Source organism: Myxine glutinosa, chromosome 13, assembly GCF_964187855.1.
Source record: "Myxine glutinosa chromosome 13, kmMyxGlut1.1, whole genome shotgun sequence".
Lineage (NCBI taxonomy): Eukaryota > Metazoa > Chordata > Myxini > Myxiniformes > Myxinidae > Myxine > Myxine glutinosa.
Genome location: NC_136273.1, coordinates 61,096,600 through 61,115,064, shown reverse-complemented (window position 1 = coordinate 61,115,064; position 18,465 = coordinate 61,096,600). Strand labels below are relative to the sequence as shown.

The 18,465-nt window shown below is 50.5% G+C and overlaps 1 protein-coding gene across 3 annotated transcripts in view; it reads right to left on the bottom strand.

Annotated features, from left to right (window-relative positions):
- The window catches only part of LOC137438466 (acetylcholine receptor subunit gamma-like), a 71,173-nt gene extending 53,154 nt beyond the window's left edge, over window positions 1-18,019 (bottom strand). Inside the window, exon 1 of one of the 3 annotated variants that reach the window (XM_068133570.2) lies at window positions 17,728-18,019. In XM_068133570.2, coding sequence (XP_067989671.2) covers window positions 17,728-17,950 — 223 coding nt within the window. In that variant the 5' untranslated portion in view covers window positions 17,951-18,019. The remainder of the gene's footprint in view (window positions 1-17,727) is intronic. The other 2 variants (XM_068133572.2, XM_078767598.1) reach the window with 2 other exon arrangements.
- Between the last annotated feature and the right edge of the window lie 446 nt (window positions 18,020-18,465).

Below are 18,465 nucleotides of genomic sequence, written 5' to 3'. Positions count from 1 at the left end.
ATAATCACATTCTGGTGCAACGAAGAGTCAGAATTAATGGCAACGAGTCCTTAACTGACATAGACTAAGAATAACTAGCAAGATGTCCGAAAGTTGTCTACGTGAGATGCGGTGGACCTGGGCACGACATTTAATGGGGGAAAAAGGGGAAGGTCGGTTCTACAGAGTGTTATTTACAGGCAATGGGACTAGGGAATGGGGGATTGGGGATAGTTGGGGAGTATTGGGGAAATAGGGGAATATTTACAAGCGGATATGGAGGCCAAATGCCATATCCGCAACAATATATATATTGTTACTGATCGCGGTTTAGGATGTTGTTTGCCGAGCGAAGGCTCCGCGACCGAACAGTTGTTCCCCGACTCACCCGATTCACCCAGAACTTTGGCCGTATCGCACCGCAGCTGCCCAATCTGGGAAAAGACTAAAATGACGAAATGCATAGAGGAAAAGGAATAAGACGAGAAGACGGACAGAAGAGTAATTGGATTTATTATACACACAAGCAAAAAGAAAGCAGTCACGTTTATTTACAACACATAAGACGCAGGTGACACAGTGCAAATACTAGCTTATACAGACTTAATTAATTAAATACCCAGGGACAAGACACACAGAACAAACTCACATACACAAGAAGGGTGGAAAGGCAGGAGGTGGATGGCTGGAGGGAGAGGAAGGTCCAAGGGGGTCCTGCAGCACGATCGGCGCGTTTAGCAGCCGCCGTTCCTTCGCGGCCCTGCTCAAAACCGCCGTCCAGGCCCCAAGCGGCTGTTGGGTGTCGTTGCTGCTGTGGCCGCCGCTGCTTTTCCAGGACTCGTCTGACTCGTCTGGTCCAAACCCTCAACTCAACAACCTCTTGCACGTCTCCCTGTCCAACCACTCTTTCTCTCTTGGTCCAACCACTCCTTCTCTTTCTTGGTCCAACCACTCTTTCTCTCTCTTGGTCCACTCACTCCTCACCACCGACTCTTCACCACCGACTTCTCACCACCGACTTCTCACCACCGACTCCTCACCACCGACTCCTCACCACTGACTCCTCACCACCGACTCTTCACCACCGACTCCTCACCACCGACCCTTTTCCACCGACTCTTTTCCACCGACTCTCTACGCTTCTTGCGCGCGCGCCTTTATAGCGCCTCCGGCGATCAAGCCGCCGGCCTTCAGGACACGCCCATCGGTGTGCTCACCTCGGCCCTGGTTGGTCACGCGACCCTCTGGCTCCGCCCTTGATGATGACGGGCGGGCACGCCCCTCTTCCCCGACCCGAGCACATGTTCAATGGTGGTTTTGGAGGGGATGTAATTGGCAATCGAGGCTTGGCAATGACGAAAGGGGATGTGAAAGGAAATGGAGATTTTGGGGGTGGGAATGAAAGGGGATCTATTCTCTTTCACTGGTGCAATGGAGTACTTCAATTAATGGGAGACACAGCCTTACTCTAAAACACAGAATAAGATATAACTATCGAACAGGGGTATTCTATTATTGGCTGACGTGTATGCTCGTGGACTAATTATGGGATGCCCTTTCACCTTTACACAGCTCCGGAGGCAGGGGGCGCAGAATAAACAATAATAATAATAATAAAGCACACTATCAAAAAAATATACAGTCCTCATATCCGCAACACTGCCCCCTCCTCCTCTTAGGCACGTCCCGGGCCTACAACTTTTTATTTGGTGTGACACGTAGGTGTAGTTCCCTCTACTTTTAACCTGACCCTGAGTGCGACAGTTTTAAAACATAAATAAATGTGTCCCGCTGCTCCATTGCACCCTGCCTAACAGACTTACGCCCACAGTTAACCGAATTGCGGAATGGTCTTCAAACTACACACTGACGGTGGGGAGCATTATTTACAATGACGCTATTTTTATTTACAAAACTAACCCAGGACCTGCGATTGTTCTTTCTGGGGGGGAGACAGTCTGCTCTGCATCGACGCACCATTAAAGCACCCAAAAACGCACCAATACAAGCACCCTCAAGCACCAATCGGTGCAGTCACCATAGTTCATCAGTGTTCAATGCATGTTCAATAAAAAATAAAATCAACAACCCCTAACCCTGCAGGTGATCTCTTGCTCTTCGGCTCCCTCTGCTGGTTATTATTATTTGTTCTTCCAGATGTTGTCATTCTTTCATTTTCTTATTGGCGGCCTACTTGCAATAAAGTGTGCCCAATGTGTCCTTTTTATTTTCTTTTATTTATGGCCCACAGGGCCGACTACGTGTGCTTCACCTGTGTGGCATCGGTGCCCTGTGGCCAAGGTCCGCCAGCAAGATTTCGGGCCCTCATGGCCGGTTCCAGCAGAGGGGCCATGCCCCAACCCATGGGGTCCATAGGTGGTGCTCGGCCACAGACATGTGGTCCATAATGTGGTGCATCGATGCAGACAGCTGGTTCTGAGAGTTCTGGGCGCACAATGGAGGACTCACGCACGCTCCCCTCGGCACCCAATGGCGCACAGGTCATGTGGGAGACAAAAGAGACAATTGAGCGAGGGGTAAGGTCACAAGGGTACACATCAATAAGGCAATGCAAGGCGAAATGCGTACGGAGGGCGAAGTGGGAAAGCTCGTCCCTACCGTACGTCACCCCCCTGTCACCTACACTACCCTTGCCCTTACCCCATATTTACAAAATCTACCCATTTACAAATTCGTCACTACTGTCACGTCTTCCCCATATTTCTCCTATACCAAATTCGTCTCCACAATCCCTCTACTTCAAAATTTGCCATCACCAAATTCATCATCAATCCTCATAAGGAGGAAGAGATGGAACATCAAAGCACAATGTCACACCCACGTCATGATGCGTCTCACAATCCAAAACATTTTGCATCAAAAATAATTAAAACATGGCATGGTGTGGAGTACCTGTCACCTCAGGTGAGTGGATGCAGATGGTGCGAGGAGACTCCAATCCTAACTATCCTCTAAATGACCTTAACACACTTTACACTACCCGGGGTCTCTCCCTGCCAATCCATTGGCCAACTTACATTATGGGTTCTAAAAACCAATTCCCATTGCCCAAACTGTGGTGCTTCTCAATTTGGGGTCTCACTCCCCCGATTCATCTCCCGGTGCCCTTGCACAATTTCTGGGCTGTGACGTGTAGCTCTCCCAGCAGGTCTACCCACCTGCACACCTCCACCACTGTAGTTGCCACCCGAGCTTACCTAGCTCCTCACCCTAACCTAACTAACTGGGGAAGACCCCTCCTGGTTCTGTCACCCCTTGGTGCCCTCTGGCACTGGGCTACCCGGGTCCGTCCTCCGGATCCTCGGGCCCCATCCACAACAACTACTACCGGCTCCCAGAGCCCACCTGCGGCCTCACCTGGCCGACATCCTCACAGTGGTGGAGTGCCCAAACCAACTACACACACTAACAGGCTACACGCCCAGCCATTTCCACAACACTAATGCACCCATCCAAAGACCATTCTTTCACCCACACCACAGATGCCAATATCCAACCACAATTTACCTGTACCCTCTACCTAACACTTACACTACCCGCCCCGGGTATCCGTGATGGGGGTCCACTCTTCCCCCATTCACACCTTCGCACCATCCACTCCACTCCACCATTTCCATCCTACTCACTCCACGACCATCCATTCCAATACTCCATTTATTCCACACTACCATTCTCCATACCTGTTGTTGCACACCTGTGCACTCACACCTGGTGCCACCTGCACCCTCCTCCTCTTCCTGGACCAGTTGGTCAACACAACACACATCACCATCACTCACTCATACACTGCTCCATCCACCTGTTCAGTTGCACACCTGTGCAATCACACCTGTTCAATCCTCAAACACACGGCATCATCTCAGCTAACTACTCCCCTCTGAAACTTGCGCTTCCCAGTCGTCCCTTTAAACTATTGCGCTCCCACGTCATTATCATCCACTCTACTCTACCTTCGTCCCCACTACAGGTGTCATTGTCACTAACTAACCTTAACGTTACCTAATGTCATCTTCGCTAGATCCCTACACACAATATCCTAACCCACCCGGGCTAGTTTTCACTGCGATAAACCCCATAAACTAGTGCTCCTTTGCCCCCCCTGGTGTGAGGGATGGTGGATTGCCCATCCCACCACATCGGGGAGGTCCTACTATCAATTTCGCTCGTCCAAATCCAACAAATCAAAAATTTGTCATTTACTGCTAATCACCGTACCAATGATCAAATTTTGCCTTTTTCTAATTTTGGGTCCAAAACACTAACCTCATCACCCGTCTACTTATTAGATCCTCTCGGTGCGCCAATTCCCTTCTAAAGCTCGGCTTCGTACAGCCGAGCAATGAACGCGGGTTCTTTGGTGCCGGCGGCTGGATGCGTCCGGCACTCGGTGCAGGGACGGGGGCTTACCCGTGCCGAGATCCCACGCACCACCTCGGCGCGGAGCCATTCAATTTCCCGATCTCGACCTGCCGGAATGCCTCAACAAAAAGTGGTCGCCATGACGACCCTTCCTATCCAGCCGCCCGCTCCGCCTAGTGGAGCCCGGACGCGGCCGTCCCACGCGAGGCCCAGCGTGGATCGCGCACGGCGGTCCTTTCGAACCCGCCGTGGCTCGGATCCCCGCTGGTTCTCGCGGCACGCGAAGCCCGGCACGCACCGAGGGCCCGATTCGGCTATAAGTCGTGCTAAACTCTACCCCGTTTAACGTCGATGCTTCACCTGCATGCTTACACCCTGCAGCCCGTTCCTTGCTCACACATCCAGCCATTCCCATGCTCCTCGTACCTTTCCTTACACACCCAGGTACCCTCATTCCACTCACAGCCTTGGTCACACACCTGACCACCGAACACTTTGGCACACATTCGTCACTCGCACACCTCACCAATACACCTCTTCGCGCCCCCTCCTCGGTCACCTCCTCTGTGACAATCACAGGTGTGCCCTCACTCGCACATCCTACCACGTGCCTCACTACCAATTCCAGCGTGCATTCCCACTCACGCTCCTTGTCACTCTCACTCCTCTCACCACCACTCTTGACAACGCACTCACCCTTACTCTTGACAGCGCACTCTTTCCTCATGCACCCGTCCGTTACACACCTTCCTCGCGCACACTCTCCCGTTACACCCTCTGTAACACTCACCACAGGTGTGCATTCTTCCTTGCCTTTGACAGCGCACTCTTTCCCCATGCACCTGTCCGTCACACACCTTTCTCGCACACACTCTCCCGTCACACCCTCTGTAACACTTACCACACCGCGCTTCCATGTGCTCCCTCGCACACACGCTACGACCGACTCACTCTCGCCAGCACCCTCACTCCTTGGCACGCACTTCTTCCTCACACACCCCAGAGTCGGACTTCCTCGCACACCTCCTTTTTCGCACACCAGACCTGTCGCACACTTCACCAACGGCCTCTCACGAACACCCGGGTCCATCTCGACCCCCAAGCTTCTTAAATCACCTGGCGCATCATACGCACGACCATATTGGTCACCACTTACACCGGGTCCTCTTCCTCTTCGCTTCTCCTCCATCACCTGCGAATCCCTCATCCGGTTAATGAGCACATCATCACGATCCAAACACAGACTTTGGACCAATTCTTTTATTTCCTCTTTTATCTCTTTCTTATGCTCTCTCCGTCGCTTCTTAATTTCGCTCACCCCTTCTTCCACTTCTTCTAATTTCTGCTTCACCTCTTTTATGTCCCGGTACGTCTCCTCAAGCTCATCCTCTAAGGCTACCTTGACCGTTTCCATGTGCGTCCTCACCTGCCGGTCCTTCGTCTCCATTACCTCTATCACCTCGTCCAGCCTCGTTGTCAGTCCCTCACGTACCATCTGACATTCCCTCTTCGTCGCTACCAAGTCATTTTTTAGGTCATTCTGTGTCGCTTTTAAACCTCCTATTACCGCTGTGTTCTTTTGAACCTGCTCCACTAACTCCGTCTGTCCCACCGTCAGCTGCTCCACCTCCTGCGTCAGGTCCTCTATGCCCCCTTGTAACTTTACAGTCCCCTTTCTCACCTCCTTCTCCATGTGCTCCTGACAGTGCCTCACCTCCTCGCGCACTCCTCCGACCCCCTCACTCACACCTCTTCTGATCTCTTCTCCCATCACTTGCATCTCCTGCCCAGATGCCACCCTCATCTGCTCCATTTCCTCCCTGTGAGCATCCAGTTTGGTTTCTACCCCCATTCTGACCCCCTCTATCTGCTGCCCCATTTGGTTAACTTCCCTTTCCGCTTGGTCCCTCATGTCCCTCAATTTGCCTTCCATCCTGTTTTCTAACCCCTCTAACCCCTTTTGCATCCCTTCCATTTGATTCTCTTGAGCGGCCATTCTGTTTTCTACCCCCATTAACCCATTTCTCACCTCTTTTATCCCGTTGTCTAACCCCTCAAAATTATTGTCTAACTTCTCACTGGTACCCCTCGCTTCGTCCCTCATTACCCCCATTTCGTTTCCCATTACCCCCATTTCGTTTCCCATTACCCCCAATTGCTTATTCTGAGCCTCCATCCGGTTCCCCATTTGTCCCATACTGCTTTTCAAACCTCTAATTTGGTCTCCCAATTGTTCACCCATTTGTTCCATAAGGGCCCTCATTTGCAGGAGGAAAAGGTTCGAATCCACCAGGGGCGCTGCCACGGTCGCGGGCGCCGCGACCAGTGAGGCGCCATTTCGCGCCCCCGCAATGTCGGGCGCAACGACGCTATTTTGTGCGTCTGCTACCCTCACTGCTTCGCTCTCCTCGCGTCCCTCAATTTGGTCCTGGACCGACCCTGCCTCACTCTCCTCTACCGGAACCCAGCTGTCTTGATCCGCCATAGCGCGACTTTCAAAATTCGGGTTTTTATTTCCGTAAAACAAATCAAATTTCGCCGTTATAATTTCGAGCGCGGAAAAAACGCACTCCGGATCGAATTCTACCTCCCAAAGTTTGGGCCTAACAAATTTAGTCCCAGGTTCGAATCCGACACTCCTGACACCAAATGTTACAGACGCGGTTGTGGATGTTGGTTTACCGAGCGGTTTGGTATGACCACGTCTGCACAGTTTACCCGATTCCACTCGAACATTGCCGAGTCGCGCTACGCTAAATCAATGAAGGAAAAGGACACAACGGCTGGGATTAAAATGACACGACACCAAGGGTTCAGTTCTCAAGACCTCCGGAGGAGGTTATATTATGGCGGAAGGTCAGATTACAACGACAAGAGGGACAGCATAGGAAGATAGGCACTTAAACACGGTCTTATAATAGCCCCGACAGACGACAGATAAACAGGACAAAAACTGACTCACACGGGGATTGATGGCAAGGAAAGCGGGTCTTCGATGGCCAGCACAAGGTGCACCTTGTGCTCAGGGACAGGATAGCGCGGCCCAAAAGATGCAGGAGGTCTCTCAGCGCTCGGAGGTAGTGACTTCTCTTTCCAAGCTGGGGGCGCATCTGACGTCACGTCCGGTAAGTGGCTGCGTATATCCGGCGGGGAGTGACACGCCCTCGGCTAGTTAGCTCCGCCCCAGATGGAATCGGTCCGCCCTTCTTATTGGGTGCGGGGGGGTTACCGGCTCCGCCCCTGACGAGGAGCTGACAGCCGGCCCCTTCGTGGTAACCCCGTGGAGCGCATGGGCAATGGCGGCTAACCACGCCGGAGTGAGGACGCACACTCCCCGCACGCCGTTGTTGTAGTTGTTGTTGTTGTTGTTGTTGTAGTTGTTGTTTGGGGAAGAAGATGGGAGGAGGTATGGGAAGGTCCTAAACTCACTACTGGTGCCATATAATCACATTCTGGTGCAACGAAGAGTCAGAATTAATGGCAACGAGTCCTTAACTGACATAGACTAAGAATAACTAGCAAGATGTCCGAAAGTTGTCTACGTGAGATGCGGTGGACCTGGGCACGACATTTAATGGGGGAAAAAGGGGAAGGTCGGTTCTACAGAGTGTTATTTACAGGCAATGGGACTAGGGAATGGGGGATTGGGGATAGTTGGGGAGTATTGGGGAAATAGGGGAATATTTACAAGCGGATATGGAGGCCAAATGCCATATCCGCAACAATATATATATTGTTACTGATCGCGGTTTAGGATGTTGTTTGCCGAGCGAAGGCTCCGCGACCGAACAGTTGTTCCCCGACTCACCCGATTCACCCAGAACTTTGGCCGTATCGCACCGCAGCTGCCCAATCTGGGAAAAGACTAAAATGACGAAATGCATAGAGGAAAAGGAATAAGACGAGAAGACGGACAGAAGAGTAATTGGATTTATTATACACACAAGCAAAAAGAAAGCAGTCACGTTTATTTACAACACATAAGACGCAGGTGACACAGTGCAAATACTAGCTTATACAGACTTAATTAATTAAATACCCAGGGACAAGACACACAGAACAAACTCACATACACAAGAAGGGTGGAAAGGCAGGAGGTGGATGGCTGGAGGGAGAGGAAGGTCCAAGGGGGTCCTGCAGCACGATCGGCGCGTTTAGCAGCCGCCGTTCCTTCGCGGCCCTGCTCAAAACCGCCGTCCAGGCCCCAAGCGGCTGTTGGGTGTCGTTGCTGCTGTGGCCGCCGCTGCTTTTCCAGGACTCGTCTGACTCGTCTGGTCCAAACCCTCAACTCAACAACCTCTTGCACGTCTCCCTGTCCAACCACTCTTTCTCTCTTGGTCCAACCACTCCTTCTCTTTCTTGGTCCAACCACTCTTTCTCTCTCTTGGTCCACTCACTCCTCACCACCGACTCTTCACCACCGACTTCTCACCACCGACTTCTCACCACCGACTCCTCACCACCGACTCCTCACCACTGACTCCTCACCACCGACTCTTCACCACCGACTCCTCACCACCGACCCTTTTCCACCGACTCTTTTCCACCGACTCTCTACGCTTCTTGCGCGCGCGCCTTTATAGCGCCTCCGGCGATCAAGCCGCCGGCCTTCAGGACACGCCCATCGGTGTGCTCACCTCGGCCCTGGTTGGTCACGCGACCCTCTGGCTCCGCCCTTGATGACGACGGGCGGGCACGCCCCTCTTCCCCGACCCGAGCACATGTTCAATGGTGGTTTTGGAGGGGATGTAATTGGCAATCGAGGCTTGGCAATGACGAAAGGGGATGTGAAAGGAAATGGAGATTTTGGGGATGGGAATGAAAGGGGATCTATTCTCTTTCACTGGTGCAATGGAGTACTTCAATTAATGGGAGACACAGCCTTACTCTAAAACACAGAATAAGATATAACTATCGAACAGGGGTATTCTATTATTGGCTGACGTGTATGCTCGTGGACTAATTATGGGATGCCCTTTCACCTTTACACAGCTCCGGAGGCAGGGGGCGCAGAATAAACAATAATAATAATAATAAAGCACACAATCAAAAAAATATACAGTCCTCATATCCGCAACACTGCCCCCTCCTCCTCTTAGGCACGGCCCGGGCCTACAACTTTTTATTTGGTGTGACACGTAGGTGTAGTTCCCTCTACTTTTAACCTGACCCTGAGTGCGACAGTTTTAAAACATAAATAAATGTGTCCCGCTGCTCCATTGCACCCTGCCTAACAGACTTACGCCCACAGTTAACCGAATTGCGGAATGGTCTTCAAACTACACACTGACGGTGGGGAGCATTATTTACAATGACGCTATTTTTATTTACAAAACTAACCCAGGACCTGCGATTGTTCTTTCTGGGGGGGAGACAGTCTGCTCTGCATCGACGCACCATTAAAGCACCCAAAAACGCACCAATACAAGCACCCTCAAGCACCAATCGGTGCAGTCACCATAGTTCATCAGTGTTCAATGCATGTTCAATAAAAATAAAATCAACAACCCCTAACCCTGCAGGTGATCTCTTGCTCTTCGGCTCCCTCTGCTGGTTATTATTATTTGTTCTTCCAGATGTTGTCATTCTTTCATTTTCTTACTGGCGGCCTACTTGCAATAAAGTGTGCCCAATGTGTCCTTTTTATTTTCTTTTATTTATGGCCCACAGGGCCGACTACGTGTGCTTCACCTGTGTGGCATCGGTGCCCTGTGGCCAAGGTCCGCCAGCAAGATTTCGGGCCCTCATGGCCGGTTCCAGCAGAGGGGCCATGCCCCAACCCATGGGGTCCATAGGTGGTGCTCGGCCACAGACATGTGGTCCATAATGTGGTGCATCGATGCAGACAGCTGGTTCTGAGAGTTCTGGGCGCACAATGGAGGACTCACGCACGCTCCCCTCGGCACCCAATGGCGCACAGGTCATGTGGGAGACAAAAGAGACAATTGAGCGAGGGGTAAGGTCACAAGGGTACACATCAATAAGGCAATGCAAGGCGAAATGCGTACGGAGGGCGAAGTGGGAAAGCTCGTCCCTACCGTACGTCACCCCCCTGTCACCTACACTACCCTTGCCCTTACCCCATATTTACAAAATCTACCCATTTACAAATTCGTCACTACTGTCACGTCTTCCCCATATTTCTCCTATACCAAATTCGTCTCCACAATCCCTCTACTTCAAAATTTGCCATCACCAAATTCATCATCAATCCTCATAAGGAGGAAGAGATGGAACATCAAAGCACAATGTCACACCCACGTCATGATGCGTCTCACAATCCAAAACATTTTGCATCAAAAATAATTAAAACATGGCATGGTGTGGAGTACCTGTCACCTCAGGTGAGTGGATGCAGATGGTGCGAGGAGACTCCAATCCTAACTATCCTCTAAATGACCTTAACACACTTTACACTACCCGGGGTCTCTCCCTGCCAATCCATTGGCCAACTTACACTATGGGTTCTAAAAACCAATTCCCATTGCCCAAACTGTGGTGCTTCTCAATTTGGGGTCTCACTCCCCCGATTCATCTCCCGGTGCCCTTGCACAATTTCTGGGCTGTGACGTGTAGCTCTCCCAGCAGGTCTACCCACCTGCACACCTCCACCACTGTAGTTGCCACCCGAGCTTACCTAGCTCCTCACCCTAACCTAACTAACTGGGGAAGACCCCTCCTGGTTCTGTCACCCCTTGGTGCCCTCTGGCACTGGGCTACACGGGTCCGTCCTCCGGATCCTCGGGCCCCATCCACAACAACTACTACCGGCTCCCAGAGCCCACCTGCGGCCTCACCTGGCCGACATCCTCACAGTGGTGGAGTGCCCAAACCAACTACACACACTAACAGGCTACACGCCCAGCCATTTCCACAACACTAATGCACCCATCCAAAGACCATTCTTTCACCCGCACCACAGATGCCAATATCCAACCACAATTTACCTGTACCCTCTACCTAACACTTACACTACCCGCCCCGGGTATCCGTGATGGGGGTCCACTCTTCCCCCATTCACACCTTCGCACCATCCACTCCACTCCACAATTTCCATCCTACTCACTCCACGACCATCCATTCCAATACTCCATTTATTCCACACTGCCATTCTCCATACCTGTTGTTGCACACCTGTGCACTCACACCTGGTGCCACCTGCACCCTCCTCCTCTTCCTGGACCAGTTGGTCAACACAACACACATCACCATCACTCACTCATACACTGCTCCATCCACCTGTTCAGTTGCACACCTGTGCAATCACACCTGTTCAATCCTCAAACACACGGCATCATCTCAGCTAACTACTCCCCTCTGAAACTTGCGCTTCCCAGTCGTCCCTTTAAACTATTGCGCTCCCACGTCATTATCATCCACTCTACTCTACCTTCGTCCCCACTACAGGTGTCATTGTCACTAACTAACCTTAACGTTACCTAATGTCATCTTCGCTAGATCCCTACACACAATATCCTAACCCACCCGGGCTAGTTTTCACTGCGATAAACCCCATAAACTAGTGCTCCTTTGCCCCCCCTGGTGTGAGGGATGGTGGATTGCCCATCCCACCACATCGGGGAGGTCCTACTATCAATTTCGCTCGTCCAAATCCAACAAATCAAAAATTTGTCATTTACTGCTAATCACCGTACCAATGATCAAATTTTGCCTTTTTCTAATTTTGGGTCCAAAACACTAACCTCATCACCCGTCTACTTATTAGATCCTCTCGTTGCGCCAATTCCCTTCTAAAGCTCGGCTTCGTACAGCCGAGCAATGAACGCGGGTTCTTTGGTGCCGGCGGCTGGATGCGTCCGGCACTCGGTGCAGGGACGGGGGCTTACCCGTGCCGAGATCCCACGCACCACCTCGGCGCGGAGCCATTCAATTTCCCGATCTCGACCTGCCGGAACGTCTCAATAAAAAGTGGTCGCCGTGACGACCCTTCCTATCGGGCTGCCCGCTCCGCCTAGTGGAGCCCGGATGTGGCCGTTCCAAGCGAGGCACAGCGTGGATCGCGTACGGCGGTCCTTTCGAAACCGCCGTGGCTCGGATCCCCGCTGGTTCTCGCGGCACGCGAAGCCCGGCACGCACCGAGGGCCCGATTCGGCTAAAAGTCGCTCTCACGCTAACCCGGTTACCGTCGATGCCTCACCTGCATGCTTACATGCATACGCTACCCCTTTCTTGCTCATACCTCCCCTGTGACCATCACTGGTGTGCTTTCACTCGCACACCCAACCACGTGCCTCACGACCAACTCAAGTGTGCATTCCCACACACGCTCTACCATTCCAGGTGTGCATCCTTCCATTCCAGGTGTACATCCTCGCTCACCTGTCACAACCAACTCACACTCCGTGTCACTCTCACTACTTTCTCCTCCACTCTCGGTCGCACACTCACCCTTACTCTCGACAGCACACTCTTTCCTCATGTACCTGTCCTCCGTTACACACCTTTCTCGCGCACACTCTCACGCACTCTCTCCCGTTACTTCCTCTGTAACTCTCACCACAGGCGTGCATTCTCCCTTACTCTTGACAGCATACTCTTTCCCCATGCACCTGTCCGTTACACTCCTTTCTCGCGCATCCTCTTGCGCACACTCTTTCGTTACTTCCTCCGTAATACTTACCACACCGCGCTTCCATGTACCCCCTCGCACACGCGCTTCGACCAACTCACTCTTGACGGCACACTCACTGGTCGGCGCGCACTTTTTCCTCACACACCCCATGGTCGGACATTCTCGCACACCTCTTTTTTCGCACACCTGACCTGTCACACACTTCACCAACGGCCTCTCACGAACACCCGGGTCTAAATCAACCCCCAAGCCGACTGAAGATTTCCTCACATCATGTACATTTCCGATTATATCGCCACTCACCTTGGCACCTCGTCTCCGCACCTCTTTTGCCACCTGCAAACTCTTTATTTGGTTAGTGAGCAGCACATCAGGATTCGAGCACAGACCTTGTACCAATTCCATTACTTCCTCCTTTATCTCCCTCTTAGTTTCTGTCCGTCCCTTCTTAATTTCACTCATCTCTTCTTCCACTTCCTCTAATTTTTGCTTCACCTCTTTTATTTCCCGGTGCGTCTCCTCAAGTTCGTCCTCTAAGGCTACCGTGACCGTCTCTATGTGCATCCTCACCTCTCGGTCCTTCGTCTCCATTATCTCTGTCACCTCGTCCACCCTCATTGTCAGTCCCTCACGTACCATCTGACATTGCTTCTGTGTCGCTATTAATTCGTTTTTAATTTCTTTTTGTGTCGCCTTTAACCCTCCTAGTACTGCAGTGTTCTTTTGAACCTGCTCCACTAGTTCTTTTTGTCCCTCCGTCAGCTGTTCCACCTCCTCCGTCAGATCTTCTATGCCCCCTTGTAACCTAGCCGTATTATTCCTCATCTCTTTCTCCATACGCTTTTCACCTCGCTTTACCTCCTCGCGTAGCCCCGAGACCTCCTCACTCACACCTCGTCGTATCTCCTCTTTCATCTCCTCCATCTCCTTTGTAGATGCCACCCTCATCTGTCCCAATTCATCCCTCTGAGCATCCAATTTGGTTTCTACCCCGATTTTTACCTCCTCTATCTGCTCTCCCATTTGTTTAATTTCTCGGGCGGATTGCTCCCCTATCTCCCGCAATTTGCCTTCCATCCTATTTTCTAGCCCCTCTAACCCATTTTTCACCTCCTCTATCCCATTGTCTAACCCCTCAAATTTCTTGTCTAACTTCCCAATTTGGGCATTGGTACCCTTCGCTTCGTCCCTCATTGCCCCCATTTGGCCCCCCATCTCTCCCATTTGGCCCCCCATCCTATCCATTTTTGCATTCAGTTGGGTCAAGAATAATCTGAGGTCAAACCCGGTTTGCCCAGCGTCCCCAGCCGCCACCGCGGGCTCGCCCTCCACTGCGCCGCTATTTTGGGACTCTTCAACCACGTGCGCGAGCACGCCATTTTGTGCACCTGATACCCCCTCAACCACATTGCCAATGTTCTCCTCCTCTCTTTCATCCACATACATTTCCCCGAGGTCCTGGGTCGATTCTACCCCGTCTATCTCTCCCACCGGCATCCCGTCGCCTTGACCAGCCATGGCGCGATTTCAAAATTCGGGTTTTGTAAAACAAAAGCAATTTCGGTATTTTGTAATTTTGAGCGCGTTAAGCGCGCTTCGGGTCCAATCCCACTTCCCGACACCAATTGTTACTGCCAATAGTACAATTGGTGTCCAAAATTTGGGCCAAATAAATTTAGTCCCAGGTTCGAATCCCAACTCCTGACTCCAATTGTTACTGATCGCGGTTTAGGATGTTGTTTGCCGAGCGAAGGCTCCGCGACCGAACAGTTGCTCCCCGACTCACCCGATTCACCCAGAACTTTGGCCGTATCGCACCGCAGCTGCCCAATCTGGGAAAAGACTAAAACGACGAAATGCATAGAGGAAAAGGAATAAGACGAGAAGACGGACAGAAGACAATTGGATTTATTATACACACAAGCAAAAAGAAAGCAGTCACGTTTATTTACAACACATAAGACGCAGGTGACACAGTGCAAATACTAGCTTATACAGACTTAATTAATTAAATACCCAGGGACAAGACACACAGAACAAACTCACGTACACAAGAAGGGTGGAAAGGCAGGAGGTGGATGGCTGGAGGGAGAGGAAGGTCCAAGGGGGTCCTGCAGCACGATCGGCGCGTTTAGCAGCCGCCGTTCCTTCGCGGCCCTGCTCAAAACCGCCGTCCAGGCCCCAAGCGGCTGTTGGGTGTCGTTGCTGCTGTGGCCGCCGCTGCTTTTCCAGGACTCGTCTGACTCGTCTGGTCCAAACCCTCAACTCAACAACCTCTTGCACGTCTCCCTGTCCAACCACTCTTTCTTTCTTGGTCCAACCACTCCTTCTCTTTCTTGGTCCAACCACTCTTTCTCTCTCTTGGTCCACTCACTCCTCACCACCGACTCTTCACCACCGACTTCTCACCACCGACTTCTCACCACCGACTCCTCACCACCGACTCCTCACCACTGACTCCTCACCACCGACTCTTCACCACCGACTCCTCACCACCGACCCTTTTCCACCGACTCTTTTCCACCGACTCTCTACGCTTCTTGCGCGCGCGCCTTTATAGCGCCTCCGGCGATCAAGCCGCCGGCCTTCAGGACACGCCCATCGGTGTGCTCACCTCGGCCCTGGTTGGTCACGCGACCCTCTGGCTCCGCCCTTGATGACGACGGGCGGGCACGCCCCTCTTCCCCGACCCGAGCACATGTTCAATGGTGGTTTTGGAGGGGATGTAATTGGCAATCGAGGCTTGGCAATGACGAAAGGGGATGTGAAAGGAAATGGAGATTTTGGGGATGGGAATGAAAGGGGATCTATTCTCTTTCACTGGTGCAATGGAGTACTTCAATTAATGGGAGACACAGCCTTACTCTAAAACACAGAATAAGATATAACTATCGAACAGGGGTATTCTATTATTGGCTGACGTGTATGCTCATGGACTAATTATGGGATGCCCTTTCACCTTTACACAGCTCCGGAGGCAGGGGGCGCAGAATAAACAATAATAATAATAATAAAGCACACAATCAAAAAAATATACAGTCCTCATATCCGCAACAATATATATATATATATATATATATATATATATATATATATATATATATATATATATAAATATATATATATATATATATACAGTATATATATATATTTATATATATATATATATATGCAGAGGCAAGGTGAACAATGTCTCAGGCTGAAGAGAGAGTCCAAAAACTCGTGTACAGCCAATTGAATCCAAGGCGAAGACTAATGCAGGCACGTATTGAGGCCTGTGAGAGGGGCCAGCCTAGACCATATTGATGCCGGGTCTCGGCATCGGTCTCTGTCTCATGATCATCAGTGACAGCAGAAAGAACTACACAAATGATATTGGCACCCTTGCAGGCCACACCCTCCCCTTACCCGAGGGGGGGGGGGGGGGGGAGGAAGATTTTGACCCAGTGATCCAGAACAGCTGTGGAATCTCTGAGTGGAGGGTCCCTTTGTACATACATGAGAATTCCAATGCTACATGCCCCCTCAGCCACCGTACCAGTTTCATCACTTGTTGGCGAATCATCAGTGACAGCATAGACATAAATGTGCACAACAGAGGCTCCCAAGCATGTACCACATACGATGCCAATAGCATTCAACATATAAATGACAAGACCCAATTACGTCTCTCACCCATATTTGGAGGGAATAACCAATCAGATCTCTCCTAATCAATTACACCAGGTGGCTATGATTATCCCTCCAATAGGGAGAGGCTCTGTGGCTGTCTGGGTTTGTATCTCAGCTTTTGCAGTAGGAAAACGTGTTAAAAATCAATGGAACATGAACAAAAGAGAAGTACAAGCAGATACTGCAGCACCATGCAGTTCCGGTGGAAATTACTTAATCGGAGAAGGATTTATTTTCCAACAACGTAACGATCCAAAACACACTTCCAATATAGTAAAACGGTATTTGGAGAACAACGTTACAGCTGGTGTGCTCCAAGTGGTAGAATGGCCACCCCTGCAGAGTGCGGACATGAGTCCCATTGAGGCCATATGGGATTACCGGAAAACAGTGAAGAACAAGTGGAACCCAACAAAGCTTACAGAACTATGGAATGTACTTCAGGATATTTGGAGCAATAGTATTTCCTTTAAGAGTGTTTCAGTCGTATACATAAAGCATGGGTAAAAGAGATGGCACTCAAAAAGGAAAAGGCTAGACACACAAAGTACAGACTGAAGCTATAAAATGACACTGTTCTTGTTATTTACTTCAAAAGTTTGTTTCATGTGCATTTGTAAAGGCTGTTAATTTACAATAAAAACCACATATTACTGTTGTCACTGATAATTTGATGAATTTATATCTACTGTATACGCACACACACATGCACGCATGTGTATTTCAGAATGGGACACACCCTCCCCTTTCCCGAGGGGAAAAAAAAGATCTTGACCCAGTGAACCAGAACAGCTGTGGAATCTGCAATGAGAGGGTACAGCCTACAACCACTGTTGTATGTAAAACCTAAGCTATTAAAACTAAAACTATGGGGACCATGGCCATTTTTGGGCAATGACCCAATATTAGGTTATCCTTAAAACTCTAAACATTCCCTCGGATTTCATACGTACCGTCATTTTCTACAATATCTTGCTTTCCTGGAATATGTGTTTCCTTTTTATGGAAGACATGCGTTTCCAAGACTAAACGATCATGGGAAACAAGACCACATAGGCGCCGAGCCCTGAAAACTGCAGGAAGCGTAACGTGAGAAGCCTCACCTGTGCTGAGAGAAGCATAAAGTAGTAGCACGAGCTCCATCGGAGGCCTGTCCATCCAGGCGCAAAGAACTACACAAATGATATTTATAGCTCTTCTCTGACTGCCGAACCACCCCGCTCCCTTCCTCGCCCCTATAACTTTGCAAGCTTCTTCATTCTCATTCTCTTGAATGAATCCTCCATTTACTCCGAAAAAATTGACTTCTGTGTTCATTTTGTTCATCTAAATTTGACCTCTCGCTCCTCATGGGTTGGTACATGGTAGCCGTTTCATAGGTCACCGTTTCAGCCTGAAGTATGTGAGATGGGCAGCAGCCAGACCGTGGCACAAGACCAGAAATATTGGAAGTACTCTATATGTCTCAATGTTCACATCTAAATGTTCCTCTTAGTTGTCTAGTTTTATCAAGTCATGCCCGACTTCTGGTGACCTTTATGATCAGATTTGTTGTACGGATTTCTGAGCATGTACGGAAGTGGTTTGCCTTTGCCTTCTCTCGGCCAGTGTGTCTATACTAGATGAGTGATCCTAGCCATTGTTCTCCGTAATAAGAGAATCCTCTGCCTAGCATCAAGGCCAAGCAGCCATTACTGCTAATGTGTCCCAGATGTCTGCATGGCCATCCACCACCTGCTCCCATGGCTTCTGGTGACACTGAAGGAGGCTAAAATGGGGGCAGTACACCTTGCCCAATGGTGGCCCACAGGTTAATGAATGCAAAGGCCATCTCCTTTAAA